Source organism: Podarcis erhardii, assembly GCF_964252035.2.
Source record: "Podarcis erhardii genome assembly, chromosome: 2".
Lineage (NCBI taxonomy): Eukaryota > Metazoa > Chordata > Lepidosauria > Squamata > Lacertidae > Podarcis > Podarcis erhardii.
Genome location: NC_138498.1, coordinates 20,018,208 through 20,040,048, shown reverse-complemented (window position 1 = coordinate 20,040,048; position 21,841 = coordinate 20,018,208). Strand labels below are relative to the sequence as shown.

Sequence of the window (21,841 nt, the reverse complement as noted above, 5' to 3'; positions counted from 1 at the left end):
TAGACTTCTGTGGACTATACTTCTTATGTCCTCTGCATCAGGGAAAGGGAACCCATGGCTTCTGAGCTGCTGTTAGACTACAACTTCCATCACCCCCAACCATTGGCTCTGCTGGCTAATGTTTATGGGAGTTGTAGTCCAACAATATATGGAGGGCCACAAGTCCCTTACCCCTGCTCTACCTTGTGCTGTCTTTGAAAAGTGCTCATAGGCTGCTACTATGGTAGAACACACAGACCTAGAAGGATGCTTTGCAGGGATAGAACTAATTGTCAGAAGGAAGCAAAATATGGACCATCAATTTTGTTAGGTGCCAAGTCACATTTTTTTTTTGGGGGGGGGGTAGGTAGAAGTGGAGAAGGGAGGGGTAGAGAAAAGATGTGCTTTCCCCCCTGAAAATCTTTCCTCTCCTTATGAGGTTCCAGAAGGGGTCTCATAAGGGAGAAAGTACATTTGGAACCCATGGAGGGGGATCAATGTATTTGAGGGTTGAACTCTAGTGGGAAAACAGTGGGGTGAGGGAAAGGGTTAAGCATTCTGTTCCCTTTCTATTCTGCTTTCCCTCCCAAAGTGGGAACAAACCAACAAAATATTTCACTGCCTGAACATAGTATATAGGTCAGTGCTCCCCCCCCCCGAAAAAAAGGTTCTAGTAAGGGAGGGTTCTCATAGCTTGCCAGAACATTAGCTTCCTGGGTTTTAGGAAGGAAGCAAAAGGCTCTGATTTTTTTTGAGGGGGGGAAGGAAGGTGTTGGTACTGCATACTGGTGCATAACACCAGAAAAAAAACACACTGTGTGAGGCTATGCCTTTTAAAGCCTCAGATACCTGGCCCTATATCCCTTACAGATCAAAATGTAAATGTAAATCAAAAATGTAGTATAAACACCAACAATTGGGAAACACTGGCCTGCGAGCGCTCCAACTGGAGAACAGCCTTGAATGAACTTTATTACGGTCACAGACCAGGATTAAGAAAAGCATATAGATAAAATAGCAGTTGGGATTTTTGACCAATAATTGTTAGGGCAAATGAGGACAAGGAAACAGGCATAAAACATCCGAATAAAATACAAGATTAAACACAGATAATGGATAGATAAAAAAACTAATAATTAAAACAGATAAGAGCTAAAAACCAACAAAGACACGCAGTTAAAACAGCTGTAAGAGCATAAGAACTAAAAGACTCGCAGATAAAACAACTATAAGAGGCTGCAGATTAGAAGCCTCTTAAATAGAGGACACTCACAACATTAAAAACTGCTGTGCAAATATGGTTAAAACAGACAATAAAACAATATACAACACTAAATTTAGAAACAATGTGAAACAATAAACTGTCTCAGAATCACCCATGGAATAACCCATGGAGCCGTGTATGAGAGTCTGCTCCAACAATTGAAACCCTATCTTTTTAATACCACAGAAAAAAGGTCAACTAAACCAAAAACATCAAATAAACCCTGGTTTGATTACACCTGCTTTGAGGCAAAGAAAGCCCTGCAAAATGCTTACAAAGCTGCCCTGACAGCCAAAAATTCTGTCAGACGCCAAGCCTATCTTGCTGTCTGTGCCCTAAAAAAAGAATATAAAGACCTAATACTCCACCAAAAGAATGCCTATACCAGAAAATGCTGGCTAGAATTAATTAGTGCGGCAAAAGCAAAAGATCAGACACTGTTCTGGAAACTGGTAGCTTCTGGCACCCATAAACAGCCTTGACCAAAGGTGTCATGGGCTTTGAAGATGCTCAAACTCAGGACAAAAGAGAGAAACCTGCTAAGAGGAAGGCACGCTTGGCAAACCCTCACCGTGATCAACTCCTGCCTGGAAACCTATCTCTCCACTGTGGAAGGACGTGTGGATCCAGAATTGGCCTCCACAGTCACTTACGGACTCACTGGTAAGATTGTGTGTATGGAAGACAATCTTACTCGTCTACGAGTGATCGCCAAACAAGAAGACAGATCACCTCCCCTACAAAGTTCTAACTCAAGAACGAGTAAGACTGTCCTGCAAACAGTACTATCTGTGTATCAGCATCATGGGAACACCACCAAATTGCAACACCAAAGGGAAGAAATCAAGGAGAGATTCTTGGTAGCTGCTCAACCTTTCTGGATTTCCTAACCCCTTGGAGCCAAAATCAGAGCACGTATTGGGAAGTCCAGAAGACCACTTGGGAGTGGCCAGAGGGAATGGGTATCCCTACAACCCCATAGCGGGCTGCTGTTTTTCAAGACAGCAGCTGTGTGAATGAACTGGCCCAGTGCTGAGCAAGGATTTGGTTTGGTGATTAATAATATGTGTGTGTGAGAGAAAGAGATACTGTATTTTTCGCCCCATAGGACACACCGGCCCATAGGATGCACCTAGGTTTCGGGGGGGGGGAATCAAGGAAATAATATGATTCTCCCCCCCACAGCTCTGGGAGCAGTGGACAGGCTGCACGCAGCCTGTGCGCTACTCCAAGAGCTTCTCCTGCTTTTGCGGGAGGTGGTGGAATTCCCCCACCTCCTGCAAAAGCCCGCAGGAAAGCGCTGCTTTCCCCCACCGCCAGCCTCAAAGCCAGGTTGGAGAGTAGCGGGAAGGTGTCGCGCGCCTCCCCGCTGCCCCCCATCCTCTGCTTTCCCCCACAGCCAGCCTCAAAGAGCAGACTCTCCTGGCTTCAGAGGAAGCAACGCGAAGCCTCCGGAGCGCAGGCTTCGGAGGCCTTGCGTTGCTATCGCTGAAGCCAAGGAGCCTGCATTCGCCCCATAGGACGCACATACATTTCCCCTTCATTTTTGGAGGGGGAAAAGTGCGACTTATAGGGCAAAAAATATGGTAAATCATGGGGAGCTGCCATCCTGTTTTGATGGGCATATTATTCACAGTAACTCCTCCCAAGCCTGTTTGATTGTTACCCAGTCTGACCCAATATATTTAATGAAGCTTAAGTATGGACCCTTGTTTCTGTCACCGACACAGCTCTAAAGGAACATTATGCTAATAGCCCAGTCATACGAGCCATGCTTCTCACAGAGTGCCTGACACATTACTGTACATATAAATTATAACTTAATTGCCATTTCAGCTCCAGATATTCAGCTTAGCTTGGGTCAATCTTGAAATACCCCTTTTCTCGCTGCCCAACAGCCTGTTTCAGACACAACATACCTTATCTACGGCATATAATTTTTTACTTTCTGGTTTCTCTCCAGCTCCCATTTCAGAACAGCTTTTATGGACTCCCTTTGCTCTTTACAATGTTTGGTTTGTGTAGTGACTTCAGCACTGTCTCAGATCTAGGATCATACAAATGCTCTTGTGGTTTTGCGGTCGCCGCTGAAGATTGCGGTATGCACTGGGCCAAAAGTCCCTCCCTCCCCTCAATAGGTGGAATACAGCTGGTTTTAGTTTGGGAAGGAACCTGACAAGTCTAATACACTGTCACAATAATTTGGTACAAAACACTGTGGTTTGAAAGGCTCTGCTACATTTTCATCCATTACGAACAATCACGAAAGCTACAGCTTGAGTCACTGTCTTCTCTAAGAAGTGCTAGGCTGAGGCCACAACAGACCCCTTTGTTTGAATCCTTAATATTTTCTATTTCATTTTTTAAAAAATTCTCAATGTCCCTATAAATCATGCTTTGCGAGAATTGTGACTCCTAACCTTCTACGGTACATACGCTCTCTCATTTTGTAATGATTGCAGGCACTTTTGGCCCGGGATTTGGTGTTTTCGTTTTGGTATTTTGGAGCAATAACAAATTTATGCACAGCCAGCTGTTCACCTCTCTTATGTGCTGCTATGTTTTCTGAAATCGGGAGGAAAAATGGTGGCTGGCAACCATGAAGAAGAAGAAGAAGAGTTTGGATTTGATATCCCGCCTTTCACTCCCTTTAAGGAGTCTCAAAGCGGCTAACATTCTCCTTTCCCTTCCTCCCCCACAAAAAACACTCTGTGAGGTGAGTGGGGCTGAGAGACTTCAGAGAGGTGTGACTAGCCCAAGGTCACCCAGCAGCTGCATGTGAAGGAGCGGAGATGAGAATCGGGTTCACCAGATTACGAGCCTACCGCTCTTAACCACTATACCACACTGGCTCATGAAATGAGTCTGTGGGACTGTAAACCTACTGGGATAGTTCAGGTTCACGGTTAGAGGGGGACTATGTACCTGTTGAAATGAGGATGTTACTGGTGATGAACATTTGTGAACATGTGGATTTGGTATAATCAGATCCACATATACAAATTAAAAATGATTAAGCCTTATGCTGAAGGTACGTGTGAGAGGTGGGCCAATGTTCAGCATCTGCACCCAAGATTTGCTCTTTTTTAAGTATTAACTTCAGCACTAAAAACGTAAGTGAATGAATTAATGAATAAGGAAGGACTCAAAAATTGGGACAGGGCATAAAATTAGGCACAGCTGTCTCGGCTACTAGAAGCATCTGCTAGTATAAATTATACAAGAAACCAAAAAAAATCAAAAGGCTGGAAAATGGCGGTGAGATGTACAGTACCACTTGGGTTCAAAAGGCCTACGTTCTGTATCCTGAACTCTGCTGAACTCTATTCCAGGAGTGGAATACTTGTGTCTCATCAGATGCTGTTGGCCTCCAACTCCCATCATCTTGGACCACTGCCCATGCTGGCTTGGGATGATGGGAAATGGAGTTCAGCTATGTCTGGAGGACCGTAAGTTCTTTGTCTTCTCCTTCAGTCCCAGAATTCTCTCCATTCTAATGGTAAACACAGAGAAATATGGCAAAATTCAGAAGGGTATTAGGAACCTAGAAAGTTCTGGTGAATTCTAGGCATGTCTACTCGGAAGTTAGCCTCATTGAGTTCAATGGGGCTTACTCCCAGGAAAATGGGATTGCAGTCAAGGCGTGGGATCATATCCACAGGGTCATCCATACGTACAGCATTATACTGCTGCTAGAGTTTCTAGTCATAATTCGGTGATCCTCGTGTAAACCCTACAGTCGTAGAAACTGCCTAAATTGCACCAGTATTGTTCCAACAGGCCTTTATAGGAACTGATTGGAAAAGCTAGTGTTGTGATGTTCTGTCTTGTTATTATATGTATTTTTACTAGCTCTTTTTATTATGTTCAGTTTAATTAGTGTTTAGCTGCTTTTAAATGACTTATCCTTTCTACGTTTCGAGCTTGTTCTATTATATCTGTAAGTTGCACTGAGTCCCGGTCTGGGAAGACAGCAGGATACAAATAAACAAAGTGAAATTAAACAAACAAACAAACAAACAAACAAACAAACAAACAAACCATAGCCAGAGTAATTCAGTACACACTACCCCCATATGATTCAGTGATTGAATTAGCAGCATTTCAGTTTGTGCTATTGTACTGGGAACTAGGCACTAGGTGAGGTTTGCAAATCGAACTAAATTTCCCCTGCCTTCCACTAATCAACAAGGGTTGTAACGAACCGAGAAGATCTCTGCCTAAGCTGCTACTGAACTGAATGGAAGCCATCTAAGAGCAAAGGACTGGCCCATTTTAAGGGTGCTGGGGGACAGTGGCGTAGCATCGGGGGGCCACAGGGGCAGTTGCCCTGGGTGCAAAATTGTTAGGGGCATGGAATGTCAACACCCAGTGCTGCCTCAGTGCAGCTGTGGGCTTCCGTTGCTGGGCTCTGTTGAAAACAGCTTCTCCATGCGAACCAGGAAGTGACCTCTCCAGACAATGGAATGACACTTCTTTCCTTAACTCTGCAGCTGCGATCTCCTGGATGATGTGGACACCATTAGGCAGCTGAATGCGCATGCGTTCTCTGTCCGTTTCCCTCCCTCCTGCTCTGTGTGGCTCCGGGCACTGGCAACCCACGCTACACCACTGCTGGGGGAGGACAGCTTCCTGGCGAACGGTGCTCCATACCTGATCTGTTTGCCTCCCACCCCACCACCTTCATGGGTCCCCCAAATCTCTTGCCTAACCCAGCTGCTGCTTCACATCACCTCACGGTAGGGCCGCCTCTGTCAAAAGAAACAGTTGTTGGCGGGGTGCGCATGTTTCATTGCAGACTGACAGTCGGAGTGGTTGTGGGGCCTTGTGACATTAAGAGAAGAAAGGCTACGACCCAGCCTAAATTGAGTTTTTTCTTTTGCTCATATTAGAGAGGTAGGGGTGGGAAATGGGATTTATAACCCAAACTGACACGCTTCTCTGCAACACTCCAGTATAACTGTCATATGATTTTATCCATGAAATTTCTCTCAGAAAGCAAGCAAGGGGAAAGCGGGGTGGGGTGGGAGGGAAGAGCTGCAGAGTGGCTATTTCATAAAACCCAAATTGTATTTTGACACTAAACGTCTTTATGCTGTGCCTTTGCCCAACAATTCTCCATTTAGGTTCCAAATTACAGCCCCTGCTAGAAATCACCTTTGACTAGTCGGAAAAACAGACGGTTACCTGTGTGTAATCTAGGACTTGCTGGTGTCTTTGTTTAGCTGCAGCGACTTCACTGTCTGAAATTGCTTCCCTTAGGGATTGCTGGGTGCTCAGAAAATCTAGCTCTATGACAGCGGAAAGGCGGCAATACAGACTAATAAATTTCTCCTTGTAACTGCAAAAATGAACTGTGGAGACAACAAAGCACAGAAGCAAGTGTGTTAGAAAGACACACAGACACAGAGGCAGCTCTCAAAAGCCTTACCTTTCTGAGGATCTTGAAAGAAATAATTGTCATTGCTTGTGTTTATCCCAGAAGACAAGTGTTTTATATATCTATATTTAAAAGGTTATAATTCCAGAGGAGCAGCAGCGAAAGCTACAGAGAGTCTTGTGGTACCTTGAAGTTTAAAAGATCTAATAGTGGACTAAGCTTTCGTGGACCTGGTGCTTCAGCAGAGTGCCATTCCGTGACATATTGTTCCTGGTTAAGGTATTTATGGTCAGTCCAGTGGATTTGGGCATATGTCAGTGAAGACTTGGTCCACAACCTTTCCAATAATTTCTTGTCCATGTACCTGGGCATGCTGACCAAGTCTATTTTGTCTGTCCCTGTAACACACTGTGAAGTTGATGGGGTGGTGGTGGTGGAAATCTAGAGCTCCCCCAAACCCCAGAATAGCTACAATCACACTCCAAAATAAACACATCCTTGCACATGAGCAAAGACTGCATAACAATGGAGCTGGCCCTCAGTCCTATGGTAGGGTCGTGGGCAGATGGTTCTTCATTTGTGCCTTTTTTAAAAAATGGAAGTGACTAGGATTGACCAGGGATCTTCTGCATTCAAAAGACATGACCCCTTCCCTTTATAACCGCAAGTATTTTTAGACATTTCATGTAGATAATGATCTAATGATGCCTGGACATTCTGAGTGCATGTTGGCCAAAGTATTGTTGACAATCTATCCATCATCTATCTATCATCTATCTATCATCTATCTATCTATCTATCTATCTATCTATCTATCTATCTATCATCTATCTATCTATCTATCTATCTATCTATCTATTATCTATCTATCTATCTATCTATCTATCTATCTATCATCTATCTATCAATCTATTATCTATCTATCTATCTATCTATCTATCTATCTATCTATCTATCTATCTAATCTATATCTATCTATATCTATCTATCTATCATCTATCTATCATCTATCTATCATCTATCCATCTATCTATCTATCTATCTATCTATCTATCATCTATCTATCTATCATCTATCTATCTATCATCTATCATCTATCTATCTATCTATCTATCTATCTATCTATCTATCTATCTATCTATCATCTATCTATCTATCATCTATCTATATCTATCATCTATCTATCATCTGTCTTTGGCTGTGTTAAATTTGTGCTTCTCTTGTGGGCTGTAACTTCTCCTCCAAAGATACACCTCTTTCCCAGGAATATCATGGTAGCACAGGGACGCGGACTTATAAAAAATATTGGGGGGGCCCGGGAAAGCTCATGAATAATAAATAAGCTCATGAATATGCAAATAAAGTGGCGCCGCCTCCTCGTGAGCGAATAGGGGAGAGCGTGCTGCGCCTATTAATCAGCTCCAAAGGAAATTGGGTGGAGCTTTTGCTCGGGAGGGAGGGCAGGAGGCATGCAGCCCGCGCCTCCCTGTGCATTTTGGGCTGGGGGAGGGGCGGCGATGGCGCTCTGCTGGAGGGGCGCTGGAGATTATTGGGGGGGCGGAGCCCCCCCAAACGAATTTTTGAGGGGGCTCGGGCCCCCTCAAGCCCCATGGAGTCGGCGCCTATGTGGTAGCATTTGAAACAGATGTGTGGAAGTGTGGCACTATGAAGCCTCACTCCTGCAAGTGCTCCTTTAAGGCAGGGACGGAAAACTTTTTTTTTACTCCTGTGGAAAGCATGTGGTGGCAGCGGCGGGTGGGTGGTCAGAAGCTGCTTGGTGCGTTGGAAGGAGCGTGGCTCACATGGGGAGAAAGTATGCAGAGATGACTTTTGCTCTGCAAGCCACCCTCCATATCCCCATTGCAGGAGAGGGCAAATTCAGTAACATTTTGCAATGGCTTTGGCACCCTGAGTGGGCTGCGGCGAAGACCTCTGAGGGTTGCATATGACCAACAAGCAGCAGGTTAGCCACATGTGCTTGAAGGGGACCAAAGGTGCCAACCTGTGCCGGTGTCATCACATGTGTGCCATCACATTGCAACATCATGAGCAGCCAGGGTCTCCTTCCATAGCAAGAGGAGGATTAAGAATGGCCATGAAAACCATGCAGTGCTTGGCTCCATGTTCAGCTCCTCTGCCCTCTGTTTCTTTGAAACATTGGGGGCAGCCCTCCAACAAATTATTGAGGAGTCCCAACATAGCTCGGCCCCCACGAGATGGCACCCCTGAAAGTGACAGCACATTTTCAGGTAGAGTGGTAGAGTGATCACCAGGTCTCATTGATGATGACCTGTATTTTCCCGTCTTAAGAACAGAGGAGAGACCGCTGGATGAGGCCAATGGCCCTTCTAGTCCAACATCCTGTTCTCACTGTGGCTGGCCAGATTCCTGTGGGAAACTCATGAGCAGGATTTGAGCACAAGAGCTCTGTCCCTTACTGTGGCTTCCAGCAATCAGTCTTGAGAAGCATTGCCATTTCCAGCCATGCAAGCAGAGCATAGCTGCACTGGCATCTTCAACATCCTCACAGTTAAAAGAAGAGCCCGCTCTTCAGAATTTGGTTTGTGGTTTTTTAAACTGCCCCCCCCTTGCATTCTGCCTGATGAAGAGTTCGAAAATATGCAGACTTTCATTACATCTACAGAAGCTGGCCCAATTAAAAATATCACCTTACCTATAATACTTGCCGATCGGAAGGTCAGCAGTTCGAATCCACTCAACAGAGTGAGCTCCCGTTGTTCAGTCCCAGCTCCTGCCAACCCATCAGTTCAAAAGCACACCAGTGCAAGTAGATAAATAGGTACCACTGTGGCGGGAAGGTAAATGGTGTTTCTGTGCGCTCTGGTTTCCGTCACGGTGTCCTGTTGCGCCAGAAGCGGTTTAGTCATGCTGGCCACATGACCTGGAAAGCTGCCTGTGGACAAACACCGGCTCCCTCGGCCTGAAAGTGAGATGAGCCCCGCAACCCCATAGTCGCCTTTGACTGGACTTAACCATCCAGGGGTCCTTTACCTTTACCTTTACCTAGTTTGGTATACCTTTCTGAAAAAAAGGATTTTGAATTCTGAATTCCCCCACCCCTCATGGAACTGAAAAAGAAAGCCTAAGAACTGAATCAGAAGGACTTCCAGCCCCTCCTTCTTGTCCATGCTGCTTTTACCAGGTGTATATTCTTTCCCATGTAGGCAATCAAATTTTCTCTTAGCACATCACTAGTCGAACAGTATCCCTGTCTTCACAGAATAATGCAAGGGTGTGTGTGTGTAATGCTAAGTTGGTTGCACAGAGGAAATAGCTGCATTTGCATGCCTCAAAAGTGACTTTTTGCATCATTTTTCCTTCCAGGTAATCAATACTGCAGTTGGATGGTTTATCAATGCTTTTGCAGGGAATGGGTTTATTTTTGCAGGAGCCATTGGCACTAGTTTTGCACTGCATGCTCATTCCCCGTGTTATCCAATTTTCACAGCATGCTGCAATGGCAGCAACGTATATAAATGACTTTTTAAAAGGTGAACATGGAGGAAAACAGGGCAATCTGTGGGGATTATTAGCCTTATTAGGCAAATGTGTAAATCGTGTGATAAGAGAAAGGGCTCAGTTGCATCAGAACTGCAGTTCTGGAAGGGGCAGCAGGGAACTTTCCCATTCCATCAGTGAAAGGATTTCTGCTTGTCTGACAGGACGTCCTCCCTCTCTCCCCCATGTACATGTCCCCATGTCTGTCTCAGATGGTTGGGAGAACCCCTAGAAGAGATTTAAGGGGGTGCATGTGGACAGGGAGAGGCAGAGAACATTCCATTTCACAAGCAGAAATCCCTACAATGATGGAAAGTTTGTCGTAGTTGCAACCAGGGTCACCAACACTCTCTGCTTATGAACTTCAACAAGACATCTGTCTGGCCAGATCTCTAACTCAGTGTGCGCAGTACTTTAACACTGATCCCTAACCCAAGGTGGCAATGCATGGAAAAACCGATGAATGCCCTCAATAATTGTTACTAATCTTACTGCCATATTCCGAGGGAACCCACTGAAATCAATGGACTTAAATGATTTAAATCAATTAATTTCAATGGTTCTGTTCTGAGTATGAAACCGGCTATGGCCCACAGAAATGCAATTAACTACCCTCACATTTCCTTGTTGCATTGTTTCAAAAGCCTGCCAAACCTATTTGACCAGAGATGGTGCGTGAAACCAACAAAGAGGTACATGCTCTGGTTATCTTCTGCTTGGACTACTGCAATGTGCTCTACATGGGACTACCTTTGAAGGTGACCCAGAAACTACAACTAATCCAGAATGTGGCAGCTAGACTGGTGACTGGGAGTGGCTGCCGAGACCACATAACACCGGTCCTGGAAGACCTACATTGGCTCCCAGTACGTTTCTGAGCACAATTCGAAGTGTTGGTGCTGACCTTTCAAGCCCTAAACGGCCTCGGCCCAGTATACCTGAAGGAGCATCTCCACCCCCATCGCTCAGTCCAGACACTGAGGTCCAGCACTGAGGGCCTTCTGGTGGTTCCCTTATTGCGAGAAGCAAAGTTACAGGGAACCAGGCAGGGGGCCTTCTTGGTAGTGGCGCCCGCCCTGTGGAACGCCCTCCCATCAGATGTCAAGGAAATAAGCAACTACTGTACAGTGGTACCTCAGTTTAAGAACTGTCCTGTTTAAGAACGATTTGGTTTATGGACTCTGCAAAACTGGAAACAGTGTCCCAGTTTGCGAACTTTATCTCGGTCTAAGAACGGAATTCGAATGGTGGAAGGGCACTGGTGGCAGGAGGCCTCATTACGGAAAGCGCACCTCGGTTTAAGAATGGTTTCGGTTTAATAACACACTTCTGGAATGGATTATGTTCATAAACCAAGGAACCACTATATCTGACTTTTAGAAGACATCTTAAGGCAGCCCTGTTTAAGGGAAGTTTTTAATGTTTGATGTTTTATCATGTTTTTAATCTTCTGTTGGGAGCCACCCAGAGTGGCTGGGGAAACGCATCCAGATGGGCGGGGTGTAAATAATATTAGATGATGATGATGATGGTGATGATGATGATATGGGTGTATTTGCCCCTTGGGAACCAAAGACTCTCCCAAGCCCCTTTTGGTTCTGTGAAAATCTGTGGTCCATCACTAGCATTAAAATGTTTGGAGATACAAACTTTTCATATCTCTTTCTGAACATTGCATATGGTGGGAAATCAAACCAATCTGTTTTGCAAAGAGATCACTAGCAGGATGATCTCAGCCTACAACTCAAAGGAGAATAGTCCTGACTCTTTCTGCTCCCCTCCCAAACGTCTAGCTCCTGCAGTGGTCCAGGGAGCAAGCAGCATGTGGTCTGACAGCTCACACCAGACGTGTGGCACCATTAGTGAAATTGCAGCTGCCGCTGCAGCTTCTAGCCACTGTGGTTGGAAGCCAGGCTGTTAATGTTACTGTAACAAATGTTGCTTCAACATTGCCTTTTGCGGTTTTGCAATTACAGATTCAGTAGCCGCCAACTAATAGGGAGTGGAAGCTTCTAATATTCTGGAGGTGAATCACAGCCATTTTATAGGCACTGGGGAGAAATGTGCAATAAATCAGACAGAAAATGGCCTCCGCTCTAGGGCACAAGATCGGTTGCTTTTTGTTGGAAAAGTAAAATTGGGCTTTTATTGGAATTCTCCCTGCAGTACTACAAAGCCCCCACACCATAAATTAACCGCATTGAGAGACAAATGAGCAAAGTCTGCTGAATCCTCATTGTGTACGGCAAACTACTTTGCCATCTCCATTGCTGCTCTAATCTACAATCGACATTTAAAAAGTTTGTGATCTTGCCTTGCTTGATCTGTTTCTAACATGCAGACTTGGGTCCCCTTTAAGGGGAAAAAAAGATGCTAGTTCTCTGTGTTACAGACCCTCAAAGTGTGCTTATATTCCAGGGATAGTTCTGGATTTACAGAAACCAAGGAGATAAGTAACTATGCAACCTTTAGAAGACATCTGAGGGTAGCCCTGTATAGGGAAGTCAGATGGGTGGGGTATAAATAATAAAATGATGATGATGAAGGAATAAGACGTCCCTATTTTCATTGGAGAAATGTTGGAGGGTATGGTATTAAATACTGGGAAAATATGTTGAAATGTAAGGCTGAACTCATAATTTTTGAATATCTGAGGCTACCAACAGTGTTGATTCATAGTTGCTGGTCACAGAAGGCGTATGGTGATCGTGGGAGATTAGCCTGGCAAATTTGGCCTGTGCATTAGTCATACCCCAAGAGCTGTGGTATGTAAGAGATGCAACCACCTTGCCCAGAAACGAGCTTTATGAATGACTCATAAAAGAGAGCTGGCAAAGAAAGAACACATTATTCTGGGAATGGCTCAATCTTCCTATAAGTTTATATCACTTAGTGTGTGTATTAGGGTTATAACAGTCTTACAACTTCATGTTCCTATAGCTTAGTTAGATAAACTATTGCCTAAAAACAAAGGAATGAACTGTCATTTCCATATTTTGGGGGAAAAGGTCACCCCGAAACCAATAAATCAATTTTTGTATATGTAACTGTATAATTTATTTTGTAATAGGCACAGCCTGGACAGGAAAAATAGAGGTTGCAATTTTTGAAAAAACTTGTACAATGTACATCACTTCTTATTGCTTAGAATAAATTGAGGTTGCAGTTTGTCTTTGTCTCTGCTGCAAGCACCATAGAGTTCCCACATCACTTTGATTGCGCATTCTGTGCACTGATTACTTCTTGTTATCTGGTCTATGGAGGCCTGTTCCTTCCAGTGATTCTCCAATACAATACATTACAGCTGTCTAGGAAGTTCCAGACAGCTGTAAAAGTTCTAAACAGTTCCACAAAGTTTTTCAAAAGTGCTAATATACTTATGTAGTAATGTTACATACATGCCGATTCAAACTTTTCATTTCAGGGTGACCCTTTTCCACAACTGAGAACAATTAGTCCCTTCTGCAAGGTTTCTGAGCAAAAATTCATCCCTTTACATTATAGGAAATCCTTCTTGAAAAAGTTATAAACCTATTGTGTATGCGTGTGTTTATAGATATGGGATAGCTTAAAGGTAAAAGACCCCTGGATGGTTAAGTCCAGTCAAAGGCGACTATGGGGTGCGGTGCTCATCTTGCTTTTTAGGCTGAGGGAGCTGGCGTTTGTCCACAGACAGCTTTCTGGGTCATGTGACCAGCATGACTAAACCTCTGCTGGTGCACAGAGGACCGTGACGAGTGCCAGAGCGCACGGAAATGCCATTTACTTTCCCGCCACAGCGATACCGATTTTTCTACTTGCACTGGTGTGCTTTTGAACTGCTAGGTTGGCAGGAGCTGGGACAGAGCAACGGGAGCTTGCCCCATCGCAGGGATTCGAACTGCTGACCTTGCGATCGGCAAGCCCAAGAGGCTCGGTGGTTTAAACCACAGCGCCACCCGCGTCCCTTATACCTATGGAAACATGCATGAAAGATGACTGTTACTTGTAAGGAGAGGGCATGGATGATAGGGTGATGGTGACAATTCAGTCTCAGTGGCAGAGGGGTTTAACTGCGTGCAAACAAGCAGCACTGTATAGCCACATTGCGCATCATGCGCAATGCTATCACGATATTTGCATGGTCTGTTTCATGAATATCTTGGTAGTTTGCTGCTTGAAATCTGCCCTTGCTTTTCCTAGTACTGGATCTGTTGGAGAGAAAATTAAGGAAGCTTTTCTTGAACCAAATCAACCATCTGGCTCTGTATGTTTTCCCCTGACAGTGGCTGATATGGAATGCTTCCTGGCATTTCAGCAGCAAGGGCTACCAACCAGAAGACTGTGCTTGCTGGTGCACATTCCCAGACCCTTATGGTATGAGAGAAGCCACCAGCTCTCTGCGGCACTCCAGATGTTACTGGACTTCAGCTCCTGTCAGACCAAACCATCATCATTAGGGATGATGGAAGTTGTAGCTCACCAACCTCTGGAGAGTCACACCTCACAGCTGTGAGGTCTTCTTGCATCCCATGAACGGCGTGTAAAACTAGGGATTATGTGCACTCACACTTATCCTACTGACCGTCAATACTGCTTGCACAACAGTTGTCCGATTTCAACGGGACTAAGTCTGGATCTGGCCGGATAACAATAAATTCTGCACCAAGCTCAGTTCCGTAATCAAATTGGTAGTGGAGAGGCAGTCAGAGATGGGTGATCCACCTTCCTCGACCATATTTTGAAATCAAAAGCCCTGCTAAGTCAGCTTTGAATCGTTTTGCTTTTGCCGAATGCCGCCTGAACTGCCCATTTCAATATTCACTATTCTTCATGCCTATAACCAAAGGGCCGTGTTGTTGCTCGATAGCTTGTGGACTGACTGGCTTCTACATTCCTGTAGTTATGACTAGAGCATGTAACCTGGTAGCTACGCTCCTTCTATTACTTGTCTGTAGTCGGAGAGAAAAAGTGTTGTTGCCAAGAAATCATCACGTGATCTATTGACTCTCCGCTGGGACGGGGGGGGGGGAGGCGAGGGGCTGGAGGGGAACAGATACAACTTTGTGATTTTATTATAAGGCGACTGGGTTAATATTTCTAGGTGAAGCAAGGTAGTATACCGAGTTCAAACATCTGAAGAGGGAGGTTAAGGAATCCTGAGTGCGGGGTGTAAGGGTTATTCTGTCCTGGGGCAGTGCAGACGTCGTCTGAGGCAGGGAGCAGGAGAAGAAAGGACACATTGTGACCCAGTTCCAACACCTCCTGTGTATACAGACGGAAGAGCTTAGCCTGCAGAGGAACACGCACAGAGAAGAAATGGGGGTGGGCACGGGGGGGGGGAGAGAAAGGGGAGGCGAGAGTTACAGCATCGTACTTATATAAACAACCCCCAAAATTGTATAAAACATTAGCGCAAAGTTGCACAGCATCAAGATATAGGGTTTTTTTTTGTAAAAGAGAAATGGGGGGGGGGTATATACCTGTATATGTATGTGTATATATATATATACACACACACGTGTTTGTGTGTCTATATATATATATATATATATATATATATATATATATATATATGGGGGGGGAGAGAGAGAGAGAGAGAGAGAGAGAGAGAGAGAAAGGCCATGTGTGTGTTAATTTTGCTTCATAAAATAAAGATTTAATGCTCCAACGTTCCACATTAAAAGACACACACGTACGCACAACACAACCCCTTGCCTCCCCCCAGAAAATAACATTTATGTTTCTTATTAGCCAGAAAACGATCACACTCCATGAGCTTTTCAAGATTATGATTGTATAATTATGTGAAAACATGAAAATGAATTCAATTAAAAAGCTTTAACATTCAATTTAGGAGCTGGTTAGCAAAACTATGCAGATCTCCCCCCCTCCTTTTTTTCTTTTTCTCTTTGGCTTGCTTCCTCACTTCCCCTCCCCATTTTCTCCCCGCAGCCTGTCACCAAATGGGGCAATGAAAAAGATTTAACAAGCCGCACTGAGAAAAATGAAAATGAAATAAGTATCAAACAGCAAGAGGCGTACGTTTGATTAAAATCGGCTTTGATGCTAAATGGAGGCGTGGAATCAGTGAGGACCATTATCTAAGCTTGTCATCTCTCCCCCTTGTTTCAGAATATCAGTCCTTTGTGTAGGGTGGGTGGGTGTGTCAGGCTCACCAACTCTATGGTGCTGAGGTCTTCACAGCCCCCTAAATGTCCACTGGGACAAGGCTCAGCCCCACAATCTTGAGGGAGCAGAAGAGGCCTGGCGGGAAGTCACCTCAGGCTGTGTGACCATTTCCTGGTGCTGTGAAACCTGGAAGGAAGTTGTTCTGGGGCAGCAGAGCATTGGGAGATATTGCGTGGACCAGCGTGTACTGGTGTACGAATTTTGCATTTTTTGAGACTATGGCCATCTTTGGCCAACAAACACTCCGATTTGGGAGCTATGGTAGAAGATTGAGATTTCTATTCTATTCTATTCTATTCTATTCTATTCTATTCTATTCTATTCTATTCTATTCTATTCTATTCTTATAAATTAAGTTATGTGAATCAGCACTACAAGAAAGAAGTGTGGGAGTAACTTACATGGTCTATGTTTCCTAAATCAGCTTCAGCTCAGGGTAATGGATTTTAGGTGATATAGCTACCAGTAAACCATGCTTGGATGATCACATCTCAGTTTATTACGCAGAGATATGCCTGAGCTTTTTTTTTGCCTGCGAATGTGGCTCTTTTGTTCTTCCTGTTGCTACGAGCTGCAATAAAATGGGGGAAGCCTCTAATTAACCACAGTTTCTCATTCCATCTGAACCAAGAAGCTATGGTTATGGCTTCAGAACAAGTCAAGCTATTGAACCAATGTTTTAAGTTGGTTCGTTTAATATACTGGCTTGTTCTGAACCTGGTAACCACAGTTTCCCAAGTTTGAACAGAACAGGAAACTATGGTTTAATTGGAAGCTTCCTGGTTAAATTGTGGCCTTGAGCACCAGCAAATATGATTGTTGGGAGTATGTATGTGTGTGTGTTTGTATATATATGTATATATGTGTGTGTGTGTGTGTGTGTGTATATATATATATATATATATGCAGGTTTTGGTGTCCTCGGGTGTCTTCCCGTGTAAAAGTTGGGGTGTCTAGGCGACGTTTCGACGAGGTCTCACTCGTCATCTTCAGGCTGGTGCTTTCGGCTTCTTGTTACTGGAACAGAGCAGGATCTCAGTGTTTGAGTTCCTATAAATACTGTAGAGGGGGTGTGGTGTATAGCCTCCAATGTTCTGGGCAGAGAGGAAGTTCCCAGGCTAGTGTGCCTTTTCTTCTTTTGTTCCTTAATTACTTGAGAGATATCTTGAGTGATTTCTTGAGTGATATCCTGAGTACCACTTAGGTGGGTCATTAGGTGTGGATTAGTTGTTAAAGTCTTTGTGTCTTGACCTCTTGAACTTTGTGAAGAGTTTTCCTGAGAAGATGGCTGTACTGTACTTAGTTGTGCTCTGGCTTGGCTTCGTGTATAGGGGCGAGCTGTGGTTTTGTGGCTTGTGTCAGCCAGATCTGTGTAGGGATTGCAGGGGGTGCAGCATCCGGAGGTGCCACCATGGATTGGCTACTGGATGGTGTCTGTAATTCATCTGTGGAGAGGGTCTGGGTTTGGGTCTGGTGTGGTTGATTGGTGTTGGCGTTCTGTGTGCCTCTGGATCTGGTGTCAGTTTTTGTGGGGAGGGCTAATTTCCAGATGTCTGGCAAGCGGGATGTGTCGTCACGCTTGTTCATGTTGTGAGGGTGTTTCTCTATCTCGATGGCTTCCATGATTATTCTCTTGTGGTGATGTTCCGTGTTAAAGAGCAATTTGGAATCTGCAAAATTAATTTCGTGTCCTGTTTCTTTCATGTGTTGGAAAAGAGAGGAAGTTTTTTCTTCTTTTTTTGACGGCATTCTTGTGTTCTGCGATACGTGCATTTATTCGTCTGTTTGTTTGTCCAATGTACGTGGCTGGGCAGACTTTGCAGGGTATTTCATAGATCCCTTGGTTTTCCAACTGGATTTTATCCTTGGGGTTTCTGAGGATATTGGCTATTTTTTTGGTTGGTGCAAAAGGCTGTTTTGATATTGTGTTTATGGAGGATTTTGCTAATTTTATCTGTAGTGCCCTTGATATAAGGAAGGAGGGCCATGCCATTGTTTTCTTCTGTGTCTTGGTTTTTGGGGGGTGTTTCCTTTTGGATTAGCTTCGTAATCCTGTTTTGCTGGTATCCATTGGCAATTAACACGTTTGAGAGATTCTGTAACTCAGTTGTCAAGTGGTCTTTGTCAGCCAGGCGTTTGGTTCTGGAGATGAGAGTCTTGGCTACGGAGTTTATTTGTGCAGGGTGGTGGTGTGATTGTGCATGTAAGTAGTGGTTGGTGTGTGTTTTTTTCCGGTAGATAGTGTGTCCTAGGGAGCCATCAGGTTTTTTGTAGATTAGGACGTCAAGGAAGGGAAGTTGGTTGTTGGCTTCTATTTCCATAGTGAATTGTATTTTGGGGTGTAAGTTGTTGAGATGTGTGAGGAAGCTATCCAGTTTTTCTTTCCCGTGTGGCCAAATTACAAAGGTGTAATATATATTCATATTCATCCAAGGCTGTCTCACTTTTTTATTTCTTTTAATTTATTTTAAAGAAGACTAACAAAATATTCAAAGAAAGAAATTGGATTGTTGAATTGTTGGAATACATTTTATCCAGAAAAATCTTAGCATGCTTGAACTAAATCCTGGCCTACTCCTTTTGGATCAAGGATTGATCCATATAGCCTACAAAACATGACAGAATATGGTAGCATTCTATTACTGTGTTTTATTTATTTTTAAATTTAAACCATACCTAGTTCCAGCCCACCAAGAGGCTTTCATGGTGGCATACAAACTTAAAACCACAACACAAAAGGATAAAACACAAAGAGAAACATCTGCAACAACATTAAAAATCAAGAAATAACAGCTGCCAATTATAAAACAATAGGCCATCATCTGCCCACATAGAAACTTTTTTGGTTTTGGAAAAGGTCTGTATTCAAGCTTTTTTGGGGGAAGGAAATGCCCAGGAAAGTCCAGCAGCTCTGAAGAAACCATCAAGAATGTGTCTTTGCAGGATTTAGCTATGTGAGCTTGCTATGTGGGTAAGTACAGGCAAACAAGGGCTTTTGATTTACTGGAAAAACTATGATGGGCATAAAAGAGGTGGCACCAGTCATGCTGGGTTTAAGTCAGAGAGCCTGGTAAGCAGCATACTGACATTACACATTTTGACATTCACATGTATGCATTTAAAGGTAAAGGAGCCCTGGATGGTTAAGTCCAGTCAAATTTGACTATGGGGTGTGGCACTCATCTCCGCTTTCAGGCCAAGGGACTCAGTGTTTGTCCGCAGAAAGCTTTTCCGGGTCATGTGGCCAGCATGACTAAACCGCTTCTGGTGCAATGGAACACCATTTACCTTCCCGCCGCAGTGGTACCTATTTATCTACTTGCGTTGGTATGCTTTTGAACTGCTAGGTTGGCAGGAGCTGGGACAAAGCAATGGGAGCTCACCCCGTTGCATGGATTTGAACTGCCAACCTTATGATCGGCAAGCCCAAGAGGCTCGGTGGTTTAGACCACAGCGCCACTCGCGTCCTGCCCTGTATGCATGTAGATCTGATCAGTGCATGGAGGTCAGGAGTGGTGCCAGCAGAGGCAAACAATGGATTTTACAGTGGTACCTCGGGTTACAGACGCTTCAGGTTACAGACTCCGCTAATGCAGAAATAGTACCTCGCGTTAAGAACTTTGCTTCAGGATGAGAACAGAAATCGTGTGGTGGCGGCACGGCAGCAGCGGGAGGCCCCATTAGCTAAAGTGGTACCTCAGGTTAAGAACAGTTTCAGGTTAAGAACGGACCTCCAGAACAAATTAAGTTCTTAACCAGAGGTACCACTGTATTGATTTACTGAGAACTGCTTTGGGATTTATTTATTTTTAACGGAAAATGGCAGGAGACAATTTAACCAAAATTAGATGAAATTCCTCCACTGATTAACCACACATCTTGTGTCATCTGCAAAGGGTTCATCAGGCCTCCATTGATACTTAAACGACTTTCTCATAATTCTTTTCTATGATAAAAATGGGTGGATGTCACTAGACTGGAAATGTTCCCGATTCAGGAGACTGTGACTTGTACCACTGAAGATGACTGCATCAGGATGCTTGCAGTTCGCTCTCGTGGGCTGAATAGGGGGATGTGGTGAGAGAATCATATCATAGCTAGATTTTACAACCAAATCTTTCTTGCTGCATGCAAGCACCGAGCACAGCACTGCAAAGGTCCACAGAGTTACCTGTTAGCATTGGCTCAGTGAAATGCTCCTCCACACTTAAGACTTTGGGACTTGGGTGCACAAAGAAGCAGTCGCACCATTGCGTCACCTGTCCTTACAGTCAAACTACATTCCACACACTTTCAGGGGTGTACAAGACCCAGTTGTAACAGGACTTTGCCTCCTTATGGCAGGCCATTTCATTTACATGGTGCTGATTATTGTCCTGCCTGGTAGTGATGTACCATGTCAGGGTTCTGCTGTGGATTCAGACCCCTCTGCAACTCCGAGCATCCTTTTTTGAAAACATGGCAAAGGCAACGCAGCCATGATGTCTGTAATGGGCCCAGAATTGGCCTCCACAGTCACTTACGCTCTCACTGTTAAACTGTGTTTATGGAAGACAATCTTACTTGGCTACGGGTGATAGAAGAGGAAGAAGAAGGAGGAGGAGGAGGAGGAGGAGGAGGAGGAGGAGGAGGAGGAGGAGGGAACCCTCATTCATTCAGCCTCTTGTGGACTAAATGAAACCCACCCTTCCCATATAGGCCACACACTGCAGGCAAACAAACATGACCTTCAACCAGCCCTGGATTGTATGGTTCTGAAACAAAATGGCAATGATAAGCAAGAATATATTTACAATTCAAGGTGTGAGGAAGAGCGTGGTGTTCAAATTCATCCACAAATCGAAAGTGTCACAAACAATGCATCGTACCTGTCGTAGAGGAAGACTGATCTGTTTCAGGAGAGCTTTCACTGCCATCTGGAGCTCCACGAACAGTTGAGTTGGACACTCTGCGGAATGATCCACATTTTCCATAGATTCCGAGCCAGAAAGACTTTGGATCCATTCCCACTCCTCTCTGTATACGGAGTGAAGTTTAAAATTAGAAATACAACAAAAGTTCACTGCACAAGGAAGAATTTACTGTACGTATGTTTGGGCTCTGTTGAAGTTTTCGTTCTCAGATAGTAAAAAGATTTCTAAACTTATAACAGGCCCTATTGCTTGTGGTTAAAAAAAGGGCCAACTTTCTGATTTCATTCTTGTTGAGTGCGCATATCAAGCCGGAGACTTCTTTACCAAGGTCTTAATAATAATAATAAAAAAGCCTTTGAAACATTTCAGCTTTCTTTGACAAGAGGGCTGTTCCATGTTTCTATAATCTTTTCGCACACACGCCTTGGGCTACGGTGGCATTTTTCCAGCGGTCTCCGTTTTCTCATCAGGCGTTTGATTTCTAGCACTGAACATAGCCAGCGAAAACTGCTTGGATTTTGGTAGGCACATTTCATGCCCAGGCCCCCTCCTTATGCATGGGCAAGGAGGCAGCCTTCCCTGTGATTGTATGGAGAGGTACACCTCTGGTCATTT

At 44.3% G+C, this 21,841-nt stretch overlaps 1 protein-coding gene across 5 annotated transcripts in view; it reads right to left on the bottom strand.

Moving 5' to 3' along the window:
* Positions 1-21,841, bottom strand: part of ANKFN1 (ankyrin repeat and fibronectin type III domain containing 1) — a 281,459-nt gene that overhangs the window by 9,076 nt on the left and 250,542 nt on the right. For 4 of the 5 annotated variants that reach the window (XM_081849564.1, XM_081849563.1, XM_081849562.1 and 1 more), the window contains 3 exons: positions 21,182-21,329; positions 15,245-15,413; positions 6,431-6,597 (listed from right to left, as the gene is read on the bottom strand). In XM_081849564.1, coding sequence (XP_081705690.1) covers positions 6,431-6,597; positions 15,245-15,413; positions 21,182-21,329 — 484 coding nt within the window. Of the gene's footprint in view, positions 1-6,430; positions 6,598-14,946; positions 15,414-21,181; positions 21,330-21,841 lie in introns of those variants that run through there. The other variant, XM_081849566.1, reaches the window with a different exon arrangement.